This window comes from Solanum stenotomum, unplaced genomic scaffold (assembly GCF_019186545.1).
Source record: "Solanum stenotomum isolate F172 unplaced genomic scaffold, ASM1918654v1 scaffold22899, whole genome shotgun sequence".
Taxonomy (NCBI): domain Eukaryota; kingdom Viridiplantae; phylum Streptophyta; class Magnoliopsida; order Solanales; family Solanaceae; genus Solanum; species Solanum stenotomum.
In genome coordinates, this window is record NW_026027230.1 from 1 (window position 1) to 20,010 (window position 20,010).

A 20,010-nucleotide genomic window follows, 5' to 3' on the forward strand; every position below is an offset into this window, starting at 1 on the left:
CCATAAACAGAACTTGACGAAGCCCAAACAATACTAGGTTGTGGATTAGCCATTTTACATGCTTCAAGCAAACTAACAAAACCAGCAATATTACTATGAACATAAGAACCTGGATTCTGCATTGCATATCTAACTCCAGCTTGAGCTGCCATATGCATGACATGTGTAAAAGCAACAGCATCAAACAGCTTCCTCAGCAAAACAGCATCATTAATATCACCCTCAACTACCATAATCCCTGAACGTTCAAGAAGGCCCTGTCGGGCTTTTTTCAGCCCGACATCATAATACTGATTAAAATTATCCAGCCCCAAAACGCCGTCTCCACGGCGTTTCAGGCCTAGAGACACATGGGTCCCCACAAAACCGGCAGCACCAGTGACTAGAACGGTAAAGCCCATTTTAGACCTTGGTCGGGCTGAGGCCCGAACCCGACGCTCCCAATTCGGGCCGAGCGCGGGAGATGGCGAAAGAGAGTTCTTCAGACTCCGACGGCTGTTTCCGGCGGTGGGGTTGGTCGGAGACGAGAAAAAGATGAGCAAAACGATGAAAAAGATGAAAAAAAAGGACCAAAGAGTAAACCTGGGAAACAGAGTAGGGTGAAAACGGAGACGATAAAGATTATAGGGTGAAGATTTATCAGGCTTAAACTTTCCTGGGGTGGAAGGAATGGCATCCAAATGCGTAAGAATGGGCTTCAATTGAGTCATTTTTTTCAGAATGATCAAAATTCAAACAAGTCAACAAGTTTAGAAAATCCTTTCTGCTGTTTACATAGATGAAAAACACAAAAAAGATTGAAACTTTTTCGATTTTTCCGATTGATTCAGCTTGAAAACTTCAATTGAAACTCAGAATTTTTGGAATTTTTTATTCTTGAAAACAGAGTCCGATGGGGAGAACAGGTTTAGTGACTATGGGTTTTCGGGCCGGCGAGGTGCTGTAATGTTATTGGGAAAGTAAAAAGACAAACATAATATTACTCCCTCCTTCCTATTTACGGGTAACACTAGTATTTTTTAAAAAAAAAAAAATTAAAAAAATTGATTTAAATTAAACGGAAAAGGGTTAAAATTGCCTCCGAACTATGCGAAATAGACCACTTATACCCTCAATTACATTTTGGGATCAAAAATATCCCCGCCGTTATCTCAGGAGACCACAATTACCCTCAAGAGTTAACACCTCAAATTTTTAGTGACGTGGCAAGCCACATGGGACTAATCCCTCCACCTAAGCTAATCCCTCCACCTAAGCGTTGCCAATTAAGATTCATTATAAAAGAACTTGACCTTTAGTGGTGACAAAGTCGCCACAAATTCCCAAAATATTGCCACTAAAGGTTATAAGTGATTTTTAGGGGTGACTAAGGCTCCAACAACCATTCGCTAGTAAAACCTATTTTTTCAACAAAAAAAATATGATAATTAATTTTCGATTGCAACCTAATTTTCTAAAATAAATAACTTGCAATATCAATATTAAAAAAATGCAATATTATTACGAAAAATCATCAAAATTACTTCTCGATTCAAATCTCCTACAATATAATGCATCATTGTACATTTTATACATTTACATATGACATAAAAATAAAACATACGGTGTCTTCAAACTCCTACTTAATCGATATCATTTTTTAAAAAAAAAAAACAATGAAGAAAAAAACATAAAATTAGAATTTATTGTTAAAAACTTTTAGTGATGATTTTATGGGTTTTTGTGGCGATTGTTGTTGCCGCTAAAGGTCTAGTTCTTTTGTAGTGAATCCTAGTTGGCAATGCTTGGTGGAAGGATTAGTCCCACGTGGCTTGCCACGCCAATAAAATTTTGGGGTATTAACTCTTGAGGGTATTTATGGTCTTTTAGGATAACAGCAGGGGCATTTTTGATCCCAAAATATAACGAAGGATATAAGTGGTCTATTTCACATAGTTCAGAGCAATTTTGACCCTTTTCCGTAAATTAAATAATCCTTAAAGTTAATGTAAATTAATAATCTTAAAAATATTTTTCTACTCGACTAATTAAATTTAGTTAAATCCCTAATCTACCAGATGTTAAACAAATGGTCTCAAATTCTAATAAAAGTACTAAGCTCTTAATAAAAAGACGAGAGAAGTATTGAAAATACTCTCACTTATATTACAAGATCGGAGATATATGTTTTTTAGATTGTCAATATTTCAAGAATGAAACTAATAATTTACATCGAATTTAGGAATGTTTTTCAATACTTTTTTCTTTATTGTAAAAGCAAGATTTTGAAATTAAAATATTTTTTATTATAATTTTAAAAAATGATATTTTTTTATGAAATAATCTAAAAGAAAAGAGTGTCTCATTTGAGGGCAGAGAGTAGAACTTTTATGTATTTTTTTTCTTTAAAAAGATTTGTAGAATATGAATGCTTTATGGGATTACGTGTCAAATTTTCGTTTGGTTTAATGATCTTTTATGGTAGTATCTTTAACGGGTCTCCCCTTTTTATTGACTTTTTCATATGGAAAAAATATATTTATAATAACGTGTATTGTAATCTTATTTGTTGGTTAATTTCCTCTCATAAATTTAGGAAATAAAAAAAGCAAGAAATATCTTTATAAATCTTTGCAAAGTTTTCTTTAGAAACTCTATCTTGGCTTAAAAAAATGAATATATTTTTCCAAAAAATTACAATTGAAAAGTGTCTCCAAACTTCAAAAGAAAAATTCTCCCACAAAAAATATTCTTATACGTAAATTCTCTATTTTACATATAAAAGATTTTCATATTTATATATAAGATATTTGGAAAAAAATATATTTTCATCAATTCAATTGGTAAGTAATCCTAAGAGATTATTTTCTCTAGTAAATATGCATCTGCCCCTAAATATTCAAACACAATAACATCAACTTTTTCCAATAAACACTTCTTAAAAGATTTTCCATATATATATATATATATACTTTTTGTCTTTTATTTGAAAGTTTTGGGTAGCAATGAAATGGAAATCCAAACAGTAGCTAGAAAAGATTTCTTTAATTGTGTGAATAATAAGAAATTAATGATAATTATTGTGTTGAGTTAAAAATCTCGTGAATTAAATGCTCAGTCATGTGTAAACTTAAAGTGAATATATTTCATAACAAAATCATGGTTCTTATTAATCTATCAAATATGTTGATTTTTGTAACGTGGTACAATATAATTGTGTGTTAAATGTACCAACGTGTGATTTTTTTTCTCATTATATTAAATTAATGATAATGACTTTGTGAATACAAAAGGCGTTAGTTACTTAGGTTACTATTACAAATAAAATCTTCATAAGCTGGCAAAATTAAGATGTTAATTACACTATTAATGAACCTTTATTCCTATTTCAAGCTTTGAGTCCCAAAAGTTGAAGAAAAAATGTACTACTTTTTAAAGGAGAGTATGAATAAAAAACGTATGAATTTACACATATATTTACATATGCATGGATTTTGTATTAACACTAACTACCAGTCTAATTAGATCAAAGAGTTTCTTATTGCTCTGTTATCGATACTTGAGTTGAGAGTCTTTCAAAAATAACGGTACTTTTTATATATATTTTTAAAGATGATAATCCTATTACTTAAGAGTTTTCGTTTTAAATATTTTTAAAGATTATTAAACTATTTTCCTAATAAAATGGATTTTTTTTTCCTTTAACGTGCAACAGAAAAGAAAAGGTCAAATAAGGTAGTCTTATGTAAGCCACCAATTCACTTTTTCACTATCAAACAAATATAGTTACATGATATATATAGGTATAATATATAGACCCAAAAATGGTTAATCTAGAAATTTATGACACACAAAATTGACATAATTACTTTTCAAACGGATCCAGGGCTGCTCAAACCGTCAAACACTTTGTGACCTAGAGTGGAGGACTTATATTTTTAAATAAGTAGTAATATTTATTGTTTTTTAATTTAAAATTCATTTAAAAAAATAAAATGCAAAGTGGTTGATATATTTCTTAAAAAATTGCTTTGAGATGCAAAATTATTCTCTCTTTTTTTTTTTTACTTTTTTTATAAATAGTATTTAATTCATTTTATTTGTTTGTTCGATTTTTATTTGACAAGGACTTTGACATTTAATAAGAAAGAACGAAAAAAAATTATTCTTATAAATGTTGTAAAGAATACTTAATAATCTTAATATTGTCAAAGAAAATAAGGCGACTCAAATTTGAGGGTCTAAAGCAAATATCTTATTTTTCAAAGCTTAAATTCGATCATGATTGAACTTTCCACATTGGTCTTCTTATAAAGTTTGACTATCATTTTCTAATTGAATTTGTTTTTGAGGTATAAATTAAATCCAAGATCTAATTTGTCATGACACCATAGTTGAATCTGATGTGAACCTCCTAAATTGAACAATTATACGAATGAAATACCTTCTAATCCATAAATATTACACATAAAATCAAAAAACTTCAAATTAAATAAATGTTCAAATTCGAGTGCGGAGATATAAATAGACCCAAGACCTAATTGTTCAAGAATGTTCTTATAAAGAATATATAAACTACCAGTGGGGAAAAATCCATTTGAAAAATCGTTTTGTGATTACTTCCTAGTAATTTGTTGGATCGAAAAACTAGTGTCATGTTTCTAGAATAAATTGAAAATATCATTATGATGGTAGTATTATATTATATCAAAAGTCAAAACAATAGAAGAGTTATATTAAACTAAGTAAAGAAAATAATATGTAATTTTCAAATAAATTAACTTCGTTGACTAAATCATCTTTTGCTTAATTTATTATTAAGATTCGAGACTCGATAGTCCTGGTTCGATGAATAGAATTGTTCTATCATGAATTAGGTTCCCAAATTTGAGTTAGGACTAATCAAATTTCAAACAAATTTTTTGATACCAAAATGAAAATAAAAATAAAAGTCTAAAATTTATTTCTTTCCAATGAAAGTATTTTTTTAATTTTTATGTAAATATATTTCGTCATACTAAACCAAATTACCTGCTCCTCTGTGTAAAGTATATTTGAATACAGCATTGCTTATTTGACACGTTCTTAACTTGCAAGTTGCCATATATTTTTTCCGTTTTATTTTATTTGTCATTTTTTTTATATTAATATAAAAATTTATTTTCTTTAATATATTGTTTAATGCTATTCTCGTTTTTCATCATATATTAATTTTTCTGCATATTTATTGACTAAGAATAAAAGTGGAGAAAAAATAATTATTCCATTTTGCTTTTTAAAACGATAATTACTTCCTTCATTTATTTTTTATTCGTCCAATTTAAATCTTCACGTGAAAAATAATATTCTCTTTGTTTACTTTTACCTGTTCACAATTTAAAAAAAAAAAAATATTTTTTACTTGTCACTTTAAACATACTAAGAAAAGATAATTATTTTCTTCCATGTTTTATCCTTAACGTTAATTACTTATATTCTAAATTATTTTTCAAAATTTAATACTAAACATAAANTTTAGTTAAAATGTATTAAAGTTAAAAGAATAAAAATGTTTAAAAAAGTAAAATCACATAGATAAAATATTATTCTGATTAAATTCTTGCCAAATTTTCTGGCCAAAAAGATTTTTCCTTTCATAAAATATCTTATCTTTATCTTATTCATGCATGGGTTTCCACAAATGGTGGAACTCGGGATGCAAGTTACTCATTGGTGGATGTATGTAATAATTGGAATTTAGACACATCAAAACATAGCTCAGATTCCATCATAGGACCCCACCATCAATATTCAGTCCAAAAAGTTGAAAAGTATTTTGGCATCTACGAAATTTTATGGTTTTTAATGAACTTTCCAATAAAGAAATTTAAATGTGCACATACATTCGTTAACTTCTGAAAAAATTATGTGTATATATGTATATTTATCTTAAGAAACTGACACAGGAGCGATTCAACATAATTCGAGGTCTAAATTGAAATTTTAATATCTTTTTATAAATGATTTTTTCAAATACTTTTTTTAATTATTATTTTTAAGCAAGACTTTATCAATTCAACATTGAAAAACATCATTTTATTGAGACAATTATTATATGAATCAATAATATAGTTCTATAAGTAATAAGTTGATAAATTTTAAATAAAGATAAGAGTTAAAATCATAGAATCTGATTCAAAAAGTTGACAACTTGATATATCTTACTTTAATATGAAAAGTTACAAAGAAATAAAAGAATATTTGTAATAATATACTTTGTTCAACACTTTTCGGCTATTGATTTATATTTTTGGCAGAATATTACTTTAACTATCAAAGATTTGAAGAAATAGAGTGTAGAAGGAGTTAAAAAGAATAAATAACGTGAGTGTTGGCGAAGAAAATATGATATATATACTTTTTATTATAAATAATTAATTTTTTTCATGAAAAAATTAAGGCATTGGCCTAAAAATTCATAGGCAAGAGCCATCCCTGACCTAACAAAAACTAGAATATGGAATAGTTAAGAATGCACCCATGATGAGCATAAATTTGTTCTTGTGCTGCTCGTAGAAGTCGAAGTCTTCTAATTAAGCTTATTAAATTTAACTTCATACTATTAACAATATAACAAGTTCAATATTTTAAAAAAATGAAAAATTAAACTCATTAAATTTTAATTTTATATGTATAAATTATGTTTCAGCTCAAGATTTTGTCATTTGATTTCTAGTTCCAAGTCAATTACACCATTTGCAATCATCAATCAACTCTTTTTTTAACGATAGCTGATTAGAGCAAATCATTCACTACCACACAATGAAGTCATTTCCCATACGTAAGTTTACACGTCACTTCATCTTCTCTATCTAGCTAGCTCTGTGTATGTATTTAAACACCATAGCTCCCACAATCACAAGAATAACAAAAACTCAAAACATCAATAGCCAACCATGGAAGGAAGAAATCTCTTCTTCCTCATGAGTATAATTTTGCTCTTAATTTTCACTTTCTTAAACTTACCATCTCCGCTTTCTCACACAACTGATCAGCATTTCGACTGCACCACTTACTCCCCGTGGTGCAGTTCGAAAAAACCCTTTTTCCTCCGGCAACCGGAAAATTCTAAAAATCACTACGCCGATTTCCCCAATCATCCTTTAGACCCACTGACAATCGGAGAAATTCAAAAGGTGAAGAAAATCGTTAATTTGATTGCGGAATTTAGGATTAAAGGTTGCGTTCTTCACTCTGTCGTACTCGAAGAGCCAGAGAAGGAGGTAGTGTTGAACTGGCGAAAAGGTCACCGGCTTCCGCCGCGGAAGGCGGCTGTCGTTGCGCGTGCGCTCGGCGTCGTGCACGTGCTTTCCGTGGATATTGAAACGGGTCGTGTGACCCGACGTGAAACGGGTAGTTATTCGGGTTACCCGATCCTGACGATCGAGGATATGATCACTGCCACTTCTGCCCCGTTTGCTAGTTCTGATTTTAACCGTTCGATTATCCAGCGTGGCGTTGATTTGGCTGACCTGGCATGTCTACCCATCTCCACTGGTTGGTATGGTAAGTGTCCTTAATTCGGAGTTAGAGGAGCGAAATGAGTTAATTTTATTGAAAAATATTAGTATATCGTTACTTTGAGTCTGACTAATTCGAATTTATATTCAGGAAAAATCGAGGAGAAACGAAGAGTGATTAAAGTACAATGTTATACATTGAAGGACACTATCAATTTCTATATGAGACCAATTGAAGGATTAACAGTACTTCTTGATTTAGACACCCAACAAGTTATCGAAATTTTCGATGAAGGAAAGAGTATACCAATACCAAAGGCTGCCAACACAGACTATCGCTACTCTCGTATTAAAAAAAAAACACAAAAAATAAACTTACTCAAACCAATATCAATTGAACAACCAAATGGTCCAAGTTTCACTATAGAGAACAATCATCTAGTTAAATGGGCAAATTGGGAATTTCACCTCAAGCCGGACCCGAGAGCCGGGGTTATTATATCCCGGGCCATGGTTCAGGATCCAGATACGGGGAAGATGAGGAATGTTATGTATAAAGGGTTTACGTCGGAGTTGTTTGTACCTTACATGGATCCATCAAATGCATGGTATTTTAAGACGTATATAGATGCAGGTGAATACGGGTTCGGGTTGCAAGCGATGCCACTTGACCCGTTAAATGATTGTCCTCGTAATGCGTATTATATGGATGGTGTTTTTGTGGCAGCTGATGGAACACCATATGTGCGCTCCAATATGATTTGTGTGTTTGAAAGATATGCTGGTGATATTGGATGGCGACATGCTGAATGTCCAATTACTGGTTTACCGGTAAATAATTTCACTCTTTTTTTTCAAATAGTAAATACACTCAACTTTATTCACTATGAAAAAGTAAATGATACAAAAATGTTTGTGTACTACTTAAATTTGTCGATATGGTAGTGGTACAGTGCTGAGACTGTTTTCATGTAGTGCACGATCCGAATTTTAATCAAGGTTTTTGGACACGAAAACCAAGAAAAGTAAATTTGTTAATGTGTCAGCACAGAACAAGTGTTGTATGACATTTGTTTCTGAAAAAAATATTGTTTGATAGTATTGATTTTGTTGGTTTTGCTTGCAACTTTGGACAGATACGAGAAGTAAGGCCAAAGGTGACATTAGTGGTGAGAATGGCAGCATCAGTAGGAAACTATGATTATATTGTTGATTGGGAGTTTCAGAACGATGGACTTATTCGACCTAAGGTTAGCACAACATATGTGTTTGATCGTTAGTTTCAATTTATGTGAACGTATTTGATATTTTTAAATTATTATTTTTTGTATATATTTGGTCAGAAACAATTAATAGATATTTTTTAGGACTATAAGTTAAAATATTAATTTATTTACTTAATATAAAAAATATCATTTTCTAAGATTGATTAAAAAAATTGAATGTCACATAATTTTGAACGGAAGACACATGTTCAAATTTTACTAGCCTGGTTTCTAAATTCGCACTCGCATAATTCTAACATGCATACTTGCTAGTTCTTGATCTTTTATATGTGCCGTTTATAATTTTTGATACGATAGAGAAGATTATCGAATAATATTAATTACATGCAAGATATATATATATATATATATATATATATATATATATATATATATATATATATATATATCCAACTAAATTATTCATGTCTTATCTGTTTTTTGAGGAGTATAATGACTAATTCCTCCATTTTATTTTACCGGACTCATTTTGATTTGATATTATTATTAAGAAAGTATTTATTAAAAAAATATTTTATTAAATTAGCTTTATTAATTATACTTTGGAAATAAAAATTTAACTACTAATACTGGATATAATCATTTAATGACAAGGGTATATGGTATGAAGGGTATATAGTATGAGAAGAAAATGATAAACTTGTATTGATTTTCTAAATTGAATAAGTAGAATAGAATATCTATTTTTAATATTTAGGGATGAAGTAATTTGTAACATTATTTTATTTTTGGCTTTTAGTAATCAAATTTTTATCTACTGGTGGAAGCATTTATTTTTATATTTTCTACCCCATAAGCAATTTTGATCCACACGAGAAGCTTAAATAGATAAAAATAAATTACATAATATTTTTACTTCTACCTGAATTGAACATGATACCTCGTGATTCTAACTTCATTTATTGTTATGCCACACCCTGGAATAAAATGGTCTAAGATTCTTTTGATATTATTTCTAAAGATTCTTTTATCAATTTTGTTTTGTTGTTATATAGGTTGGACTAAGTGGAATATTGATGGTGAAAGGCTCTCCATATGTGAACATGAATCAAGTAAACCAAAATGAGTATCTCTATGGCACTCTCTTATCTGAAAACATAATAGGAGTCATCCATGATCACTATGTAACTTTCCATCTCGACATGGATATCGATGGTCCATCGAACAATTCTTTCGTGAAGGTGAATCTCCAGAAGGAGATAACTTCTCCTGGAGAATCACCGCGAAGAAGCTACTTAAAAGCTGTTAGAAATGTGGCTAAAACTGAAAAAGATGCACAAATTAAGCTCAAACTATATGATCCTTCAGAATTCCATGTGATTAATTCTAATAAGAAATCAAGAGTTGGGAACCCTGTTGGTTACAAAGTGGTTCCTGGTGGAACTGCTGCTAGTTTACTTGACCATGATGATCCTCCACAGAAGAGAGCTGCTTTTACTAATAACCAAATTTGGGTCACACCTTATAATGAATCTGAGCAATGGGCTGCTGGCTTGTTTGTTTATCAAAGTCAAGGTGATGACACTCTTGCTGTTTGGTCTGACAGGTAACTTCTTTTGTTTCAATTTGTTTGATTGGTTTTGACTTGATACGGAGTTTAAATAAGTAATAAGACTTTTAAGTCTTGTCATGATCTTAAACTAACGATAGGTAAGATATTCCCAAATTCTTGTGGTTTTAAACCTGACATGTGGGGAGTTAGAATCAAAGAGTTACCAAAAAAAAGAAATAAATTAAAAAGGAAAATAAGACAAACAAATTGAAACTGAAAGAGTAACTTAAAGCACTAATAGTGTAAGGATTTTTAATATCATCAGTGTACTTTAACACGTTGCATTAGGATTATTTACTCCATTTTCCATAGTATACTTGCTATGAATAATCACACTGTTGTCGAGTAACACCAACATATATCCTCTCTATGGTGAGTCCTAGGTGATCGATGGTCAAGGAGTGACCCAGGTCGTTGTCATGGTCGAACATAACACTTGTTTGATGGGTTTGGTTATGAAATAATATTAATTTTAGCTTTTGACCAGATAGTAAGCGCTTGCTTGATATTTTTGAGTAATTAATAGTACTTTTGTTTGTTTGTTTGTATTTTTTTGCAGAGACAGGGCAATTGAGAATAAAGACATAGTGTTGTGGTATACACTAGGGTTCCATCATATTCCATGCCAAGAAGATTTCCCTATAATGCCAACAGTATCATCAAGTTTTGAGATAAAGCCAGTTAATTTCTTTGAGAGTAACCCAATTCTCAATATTCCACCTAATTCTCCAAAGGACCTCCCAATTTGCAAAGCTGCTGCTTCTGCTTGATCATATATTAACTGTATTATATGTGCGTACTATGTAATAATAATAACGATAGCCGCGCTAGACTTGGATTTCGGGTACCTTAGTCTCTAATTTTCATTAATGAAATGTGAATTCTCATCTTGTTGATTGTATAATTAGAGCGCCCTGTTTCACTCAGATGATGGATGGGTGACTCGGAATTATAGTGCCATTTACTGTACATAGTATTTTATTTAAGGCTTAAGTCATATGCGGTCACGTAAAAGTCCGCATAACACCTCCACTAAAAGTTGTATCTATTGAATACCTATACAACAAAGAATTTGTACCTATTAAACCTTTTTGCTGACATGACAAAGTGTGTGTAATGCACACAAAGAGAGGCGCGTAAAAGGACAATATTTAGCCAAAAAAAAATCTTTTTATATCTTCTACTTCTTTGTTTCCATGGATGCTCCACACGACCCACAACTCCTTCTCCTTTTCTCGATTTTCAGCCATTCTTTTTTTCAAGTACACCACCTTATTCTTTCCATCAAATTGGTCGTCATCATCCACAAATCTACCATCGTCAAACGACCTTTGCCTTTCAAACAACCAACTGCACATTCAAATCTGCCACCAAATTTTTCGTTGGAAAAAATGGTATCGCCACTGCCACCATACATATCTCTCCCTTCTTCTTCTCTTTTGTCAAATCGAACCCAAACAAAAATTGAATATAAATCTAAAAAACAAAAGAAATGCAGAAAGAAAAGAAAATTTTGTGATGCCTTTCCTTTGACATGGAATGTTAAGCGGACATCATGACATAAAGACACAAAAAATTTAAAATAACAAGCACCTAGTGATCGATGGTTTTCTCACTTTGGTGTTCATTATTTCCAGCAAGATTAATATGAATCTGAAGTTATTTTTTGAAATTGTTAATGTATTCAAACTCTAAAGAACTCACAATACAAGAACAAGAAAAATATCAATAAAAATAAATTGATGTTTGAAGAAAAAACTCAGATTTGAATACAATGGTTTGTTGATGTGTGTGTGTTTTGGGAGGAGAAGGGTTCTGGCTTCTGGCAAATGAAGAAAAAGAATAGGAGGTTTTTTTTTTCTTTTTCTTTTTCTTGCTTGAAATATATTTTTTCTTTTTAATTTATTTTTTATTGTTGTTCTACCCCCGTACCATATGTCTTTTTTTGATTAGTTACTATGACATGCACGTCATCGTACACACCTTTTTTTTAGCTGATTGTTTCAAAGTGTGATAGGTGAAAGAAATTTATTTGTACAAGTGTTCAATTGGAACAAGTCTAAGATGAGGTGTCCAAGTAAAATATGGGGACAACTTTAAATAACTATGGATGACTTAAACCTTTATTTAAATACAAGTTTACATTAGTAGAACCACATTACGATCTAGGGAGGGAAGAGCCTGATTGAGCGAGTTGAATATTAAATATATATAAAATCTTACGTTAGATAATGCAGATTCAATGGAACAATAATATTGATGAATAATAATCAATGGAACAGTAGAAAAAGGGGAAATTCAGGGAATAGAAAATGAGGAAGACAACTAGTTGCTAAGCTAACTTACAACTAAGAGATATATGGCAAACAAGATAATCACATTTCATTTTCATCAGTACAATATATATAGGACTACAACCCTAGTTGATTCATAGAGTATGCTTGCAACAGTGTCCTCACCTACCACTGCTTCTGACAGAGCTATGCCAGCTCATACAAAAATGACTAAAGTGCAATTAAACAAAATATAATACTACTATAACTTCAGAGATTAAAGTGCTAACTTAACAACTTCAGCCACTTTCATTCTACATCATTCTTCCATCCTTACGAACTTCCTTGTCCTCAAGGAAGAACTCTAGGAACCTGATCTTCATAGCCATAAAATCTTCCCATGTAGCTTGCTCTTTGGACATCTCCTTCCACTGAATCAGAACCTGAACCACTGCCTTATTTCCTTTCTTAATCATCTTCTTCCTTCAATGCCTTGGGGCTCCACACAAAAGGGACTTGCTATGTCAATGATTGCTGGATGATGGGTAGTGTCTGGTAGTTGATGGCATAACTTCAACTGAGACACATGTATAGTGGGATGGATGACGACATGAGCTGGTAGAGATAGCTTGTATGCTACTGTTCCAATCTTTTCTAAGATTTGATAGGGTCCATAAAACTTTGCTGACAGTTTATTGAATGCTTGTTAAGACACTGTCACTTGTCTATAGGGTTGAATTTTCAAATACACCCAATCCCCTACCTTCAATTGCCTACCACTTCTATGTTTGTTAGCCAAAGACTGCATTCTTTGTTGAGCTCTGTGTAGATGGAAATTGAGAAGTTGAGCCTTAAATTCTCTGGTGATCAGACTCTTATCCACTTCTTCTTCAATAGCTTCCCCTGGTAGATATGACAAATGGATAGGTGGAGCTTGACCATATAATGCTTCATAAGGGGTGGTTTGTATAGCTTACTGGTAGGTGGAATTATACCACCATTCTGCTAGTGGCAAGTATAAAGCCCAGTCATGCTGACTATCTGAGCAATAACACCTTAAATAAGTCTCTAATGTCCTGTTAAGGACTTCAGTTTGACCATTTGTTTGTGGATGGTAAGCTGAAGATGTGCTCAATGTTACTTCTTGTAATGAAAATAGTTCTTGGCAAAACCTACTAAAAAATATGGGATCCCTATCACTCACAATATTTTCTGGCATGCCATAGAGTTTGAACACCTGGTCCATGAATGTTTGAGCCACAGAAACAGCCGTGTAAGGATGGCTGAGTGCCATAAAATGACCATACTTGGTCAGTCTGTCTACCACCACAAGGATGGTGGTTTTCCCCTTAGACTTTGGAAGGCCATCAATGAAGTCCATGCTTATGCAAGACCATGAGGTCTTAGGATTAGCCAAAGGTTGTAAGAGGCCCCGAGTTGCTGAGGCATCATACTTACTTCTTTGACAAACTGAGCACTTCTTAACACATTCATTTACGTCTTCTCTGAGATTCTTCCAATAGAAAATAGTAGCCAGTCTTCTGTAGGTATTCTCTATTCTTGAGTGCCCCCCATTAGTGTTATCATGCCACAGTTGCATGATGTCCTTCCTTAGCTGTGCATCTGCTCCAATAACCAGCTTACCATACTTCCTTAGTTGTTGGTTGGTGTAAGTGTATCCCTTTACTGTTTCACCTTGCTCCTCCAGCTTCTGAATAAGAGATCTAAGCTCTTGGTCTTTGTTCCAAAGTTCTATGATCCTATGAAGCAAAGTGTGATCTACAGGTGCTACTGAAATCATTAGCAATTCAGTATTCACTTGTCTTGATAGAGAATCGGCAACCTTATTTTCCCTTCCCTTCTTATACTCTATTTCAAAATCAAACTGCATCAATTTTGCTATCCATTTCATCTGAGTCCCAGTATGAAGTTTTTGCTCCAGTAAAAACTTCAGTGCTTTTTGATCTGTTCTGATTAAAAAATGTCTTCCCAGCAGATATTGTGACCACTTTGTTACGGCCATGACTAAAGCTAATAGCTCTTTGTCATACACATATAAACCTTGATGCCTTGCAGAGAGCCCCTTGCTTAAATAAGCCAATGGATGTCCATCTTGCATCAATACTGCCCCTATACCGTAGTCACATGCATTTGTTTCGACTACAAACATCAATGTACTATTAGGCAAAGCTAGCACATGAGCATTTACCAGGGCTAATTTCAACTTCTCAACAGCTGCAGTAGCCTTGTCACTCCAATGATACCCCTTATTCTTCAAAAGATCAGTCAACGGCTTGCTAATGACCTCATAACCTTTGATTAACCTCCTATAGTAACCAGTTAATCCAAGAAAACCCCTCAACTCCTTTAGTGTTTTAGGCATTGGCCAATTTTTAACAGCTTCTATCTTTTTTGGATCAGTAGCTACATCCTCAACAGAGATGAAATGACCTAAGTACTCCACCCTTGTTGCCCCAAATGAGCATTTAGCCTTCCTCACAAACAACTTATGTTGTACCAACAAGTTGAAAGTGATTCTCAAATGCTGCAAATGTTCTTCCAAGCTCTTGCTGTAAACCAAAATGTCATCAAAAAATACCAAAATAAACTTCCTTAGGTAATCTTTGAACACATGGTTCATTAACCCTTGAAAACTAGAAGGTGCATTAGTGAGACCAAAGGGCATCACTAAATACTCATAGTGTCCAGCATGTGTCCTGAAAGCAGTCTTCTCTACATCTTCCCTTGCCATCATAATCTGATGATAACCAGACCTAAGATCCAATTTAGAGTAGATTCGTGAACCACCAAGTTCATATAACAACTCTTCGATAATAAGGATGGAAAATTTATCTTTGATAGTCATCTTGTTGAGTGCCCTATAATCTACATACAACCTCCAAGACCCATCATTCTTCCCTACCAATACCACTGGTGAATCATAAGGACTAGAGCTTGGCCGCATAATGCCTTGATCCAACATTTCTTGCACTATCTGAATAAGGACATCTTTCTGTCCTGATGAGTACCTGTAACACCTAGCATTGACTGACTACCTTGTTGCAAGGGAATCTTGTGGTCAAACACTCTTCTATGAGGTGGCAAGCCCTTGGGATCCTGAAAGAGTATTTGAAACTCCTTAGTTAATTCTAAGATAGGATTAGCACTAGCATCGGCCTGTGGTTCCTCTCGTTGTTCCTGATCAGTTGGCAATACCCTGATCATGAAAAGTTGACAGCCATTTTGGGCTAGCTTGTCCAACTTCTTGGCCTCCACAATTCTAGTTTTCTCTCTAGTACCTTGTATTACCACTTCCTTGCCTTGATACCAGAACCTCAGCGTTAACTTCTGGAAGTTGAGTTTGATGTCTCCTAGAGGAAGCAACCACTGAACCCCCAAAATCATATCGCAAGAACCTAGTGACAACAACAAAAAGTCATCCTGGAATGTGAGCCCTTGCATCATCCAAATGAAGTTTCTACAAACTCATTAGTCTGTCTATTGCCACCATCAGCTACATTCACAGACTGTGGTTTGATTAATTGTGTATCTCCCTGCAACTTCTTAATCAGCCTATGATCAACAAAATTATGTGAGCTTCTAGGGTCAACCAATGTGTTTAGAGGACCATCCTTAGTATAGCCCATGATTCTAAGTGTATTGAACCCATGGATTCCATTAAGAGCATGTACATATATTTCATAATTCTGTTCATGTCCCTCCTCCTCTTCATAGTTATCATGATCCTCCTGCACTTCTAACATTTGGTCTTCCTCTCCATCTTCAGCCACCTCTAACAAATATAGTTGTTTGTTAGAGCTGCACCTATGACTAGGCACAAACTTCTCATCACAGAAGAAACACAGACCCCTCTGCCTTTTCTCACTCATCTCAGTAGGTGTGAGCATTCTTGAAGTCTTTCTGTTCAGACTCACAGATGAGTCCTTAAATGGTTGGCCTTCTCGTTTGCTTCCTGCTCCCTTGAAAAATGAATTATAGTTCCTTGCCCTTGACTGAGAACCCCCTGCAACATATAAAGATGATCTAGTCAACTTCAACTGGGCATTTACCTGAGCCTCAATGTTTCTTGCTAACTGGTAAGCTTGTGGTAAAGAATAGGGCCTATGATTCTTAACAGTAAATCCAATCTCAGGTTTCAAACTAGTGATAAAAGCACTAATAACATACTGAGGGAGAATAACCAATCTGGTCATAATCCTATCAAACTCCTTTTGATACTCATCAACCATACCAACCTGCTTGACTAGTTTAAGTTCAGACATAGGATCAGTATACTCAGCCCCAAATCTGTCCATTAGCGCATAAACATACTCCTCCCAAGCAGGGTAAGGTAAGTGAGATCTACTTTTCAGATAAGCCAGATGTCATTCTATAGCTATATCATCAAAATGAATGGATACTACCTTAACCTTCTGATTATAAGCTACTTCATTTATAGAAAAGTATTGTTCCACCTTACACAACCATGCTCTAAGATTAGTTCCATTAAACCTAGGAAATTCCATTTTGGTGAACCTGGTCATTGATTGGTTTCCTGAGCAGTTTTCAGGTGATGCTCCAAATGATACCCCTCCCTGAGGTCCTGCAACATGTGGTCCTTGATTCATTCCTTGTGAAACATGTCCTTGAGGTGTGGTTGTTTCCATATTAGCTTGAAAAGGAGGCACAGACCCCCACCCCAAATGATTCATTCCTGGTAATTGTTGCATTCGATAGTTCTAATTCATCCAAGCTACAGGGTTCCCAGATGGAGTATAGATGTCTCCACCACCCTCTGTTACTTCTGCTTTTTTTCCTTTATCTGTCATCCTTGCTGCCTCTAGAGATTCCTTCAAGACTGCAAAGGATTTTTCATGATGATCCTCCATTTGAGTTTGCCTCATGGAGACATTAGCCATCTCCAAAGTTATCCTCTCTAACATTGATTTGATCTCAGTCATATCAGTAGCCATGATAACACCCACAAAGCTCAAGACTATGCTCTGATACCAAATAATGCAGATTTAATGGAACAATAATATTGATGAATAATAATCAATGGAACAGTAGAAAAAGGGGAAATTCAGGGAATAGAAAATGAGGAAGACAACTAGTTGCTAATCTAACTTACAACTAAGAGATATATGTCAAACAAGATAATCACATTTCATTTTCATCAGTACAATATATATAGGACCACAACCCTAGCTGATTCATAGAGTATGCTTGCAATAGTGTCCTCACCTACTACTGCTTCTGACAGAGCTATGCCAGCTCATACAAAGATGACTAAAGTGCAATTAAACAAAATATAATACTACTATAACTTCAGGGATTAAAGTGCTAACTTAACAACTTCAGCCACTTTCATTCTGCATCACAAAGTCATCCTTAAGTTTTCACATGGAGCACTAATAATCTCTCATATTTGCAATATTAGTGCACTTTTGATCCTCCCTAAACTTTTACTTATTTTTAAACATTAATTTTGTTCATAATTTTATATAAGGAATATCCCATCGTCTTTTTATATATTTAGTAGAAATAATAAATCTATGTGAGAGAAGGTGAGAAGAAGAGCACTTTGTTCTGTTCAGTATAAAGATTATTGCAGCTAAACTAAGAACATTTTAACATATGACATTGCAAGAAAAGAAAAATTTATACTATCGCATGTGAAATCGTCGTGATGAACCTCTCGACTCTACCTGCAATACAATTTCTACTAAACAAAACAATGTGTTTTTTCTTCTCACAATTTCTCACATGGAGTTATTATTTCTACTAAATATATAAAATGACGATTAAACATTCCATACATAAATTTTGAATAAAATCAATGTTAAAAAATAGGCAAAATTTTGAAGGAAGACCAAAAGTGCACCAATACTGCAAACATGAGGGACTATTAATGCTCTATGTGAAAACTCAAGGATGACTTTGAGTCTTAACCCAAAGATGAAGGACTATTTTGGGCCTTTTCTCTAGCCAGTTAGTTGGCTTCTTGAATTCTCATCTTATTGAAGAGAGTTCNTATGTGATTGGTCCCCATATTTACCCTCATTAATACTTTCTCTTTCATCAATATTTCTTTATCACAAATTTTCTACATTTCCCCCACAAATTCCTTCCAATTTAAGATTCTTTTACATAACTCTAGGATCATTTTTTGTGATTTGAATTCATCATCTTCTCCGGTAACCTCTCATTTCTCCGGTGGTTGTTTAGAGCTTTTGTCTTTTTTATTTTATTTTGTCTTTGCTATCTTGTTACGTTTGGTTCTTTTTTTTTTTTTTTTGGACTTGGACTGAAACCAAGTCTGTATCATTTCCTTTTGTTTAATAAAATAGACCATTGGTTCTATCTTTGAGGAAAAGAAATATCTTCTAATAGATTTTTTTCCTCGTTTTTATGAAAATTATATTTGTATACATTTATATTTTTATCTACTTTTATAAGGTTTCAATTGAAGAATTATTTGTTTCTTCATTATAATGGCTATAGTTATAAAAAAAAATAGAAGAAGAACATGAGCAAAAAGAGATTGAGGTTTGTTTGATTGTCAAATTTGTATATAGTAGAATACTTATATACATAGACATTTGTATTGTAATATTAACGCAAATTGAAATGGTGATTCGTGAAATGGTGATTCCCCATGTTTACCCTCATTAATACTTTCCCTTTCATCAATCTTCCTATATCACAAAATTTCTGTATTTTTCTCCCAAATTTCTTCCAATTTAAGATCATTTTGATGATTCTAGGAGCAATTTTTGTAATTTGAATTCATTAGATATCGCTTAATTGATTTTCTCCTCGTTTTTTATGAAGATCATATTTGTATACATATATATTGCATCTATTTTTATAGGCTTTCAATTGAAGAATTATTTGTTTTTACATTACAATGGCTATAGTTATAAAAAAAAGTAGTACAAGAAGAACACGAGCAAAAAGAGATTGAGGTTTGTGTGATTGTCAAATTTGTATATAGTAGAATAGTTTTATACATAGATACTTGTATTCTAATATTAACATAAGTTGAAATGGTGATTTGTGAATACAAGTATATTTGGATACATAAGTAATCTATCGAATTTGAAAGGTTAATTAGGCAATACAAGTATAATTGGATACATTAATACAATTTTTTTAATAAACAAATACATGAGTCAATACCAAGCCTCTAGTATTATAAGAAAAACTTGACCAAAAAGAGATTGACGTATGTTGGTTTTTTTCATTTTTTTATACAGTCGAATACTTGCACACTTTTGCTACCTACACATTCTATTATTTTTCATTTTTATTTTGTTTATGTATTGTCAAATATATCCATCTTTTGTTTAACAACAATGTATTCATATGTATACTATACTGGTGTATTCAGTTTTTGTTTAACAACAATGTATTCATTT

At 32.9% G+C, this 20,010-nt stretch overlaps 2 protein-coding genes across 2 annotated transcripts; one reads left to right on the forward strand and one right to left on the reverse strand.

Annotated features, from left to right (window-relative positions):
* Positions 1 to 5: 5 nt before the first annotated feature.
* Positions 6 to 959, reverse strand: LOC125851133 (UDP-glucuronate 4-epimerase 5-like; the record flags this gene model as incomplete). Its single annotated transcript, XM_049530922.1, has 1 exon — positions 6 to 959. A coding segment is annotated over exon 1 (705 nt), but the record flags the coding sequence as incomplete, so codon positions are not given.
* A 5,920-nt stretch (positions 960 to 6,879) lies between these two features.
* On the forward strand, positions 6,880 to 11,111 carry LOC125851132 (primary amine oxidase-like). The gene is made up of 5 exons (XM_049530921.1): positions 6,880 to 7,524; positions 7,630 to 8,309; positions 8,615 to 8,728; positions 9,760 to 10,310; positions 10,876 to 11,111. Exons 1-5 carry the CDS (start codon positions 6,915 to 6,917, stop codon positions 11,084 to 11,086), a joined length of 2,166 nt encoding a protein of 721 aa, XP_049386878.1. The 5' UTR covers positions 6,880 to 6,914; the 3' UTR covers positions 11,087 to 11,111.
* Positions 11,112 to 20,010: the final 8,899 nt, after the last annotated feature.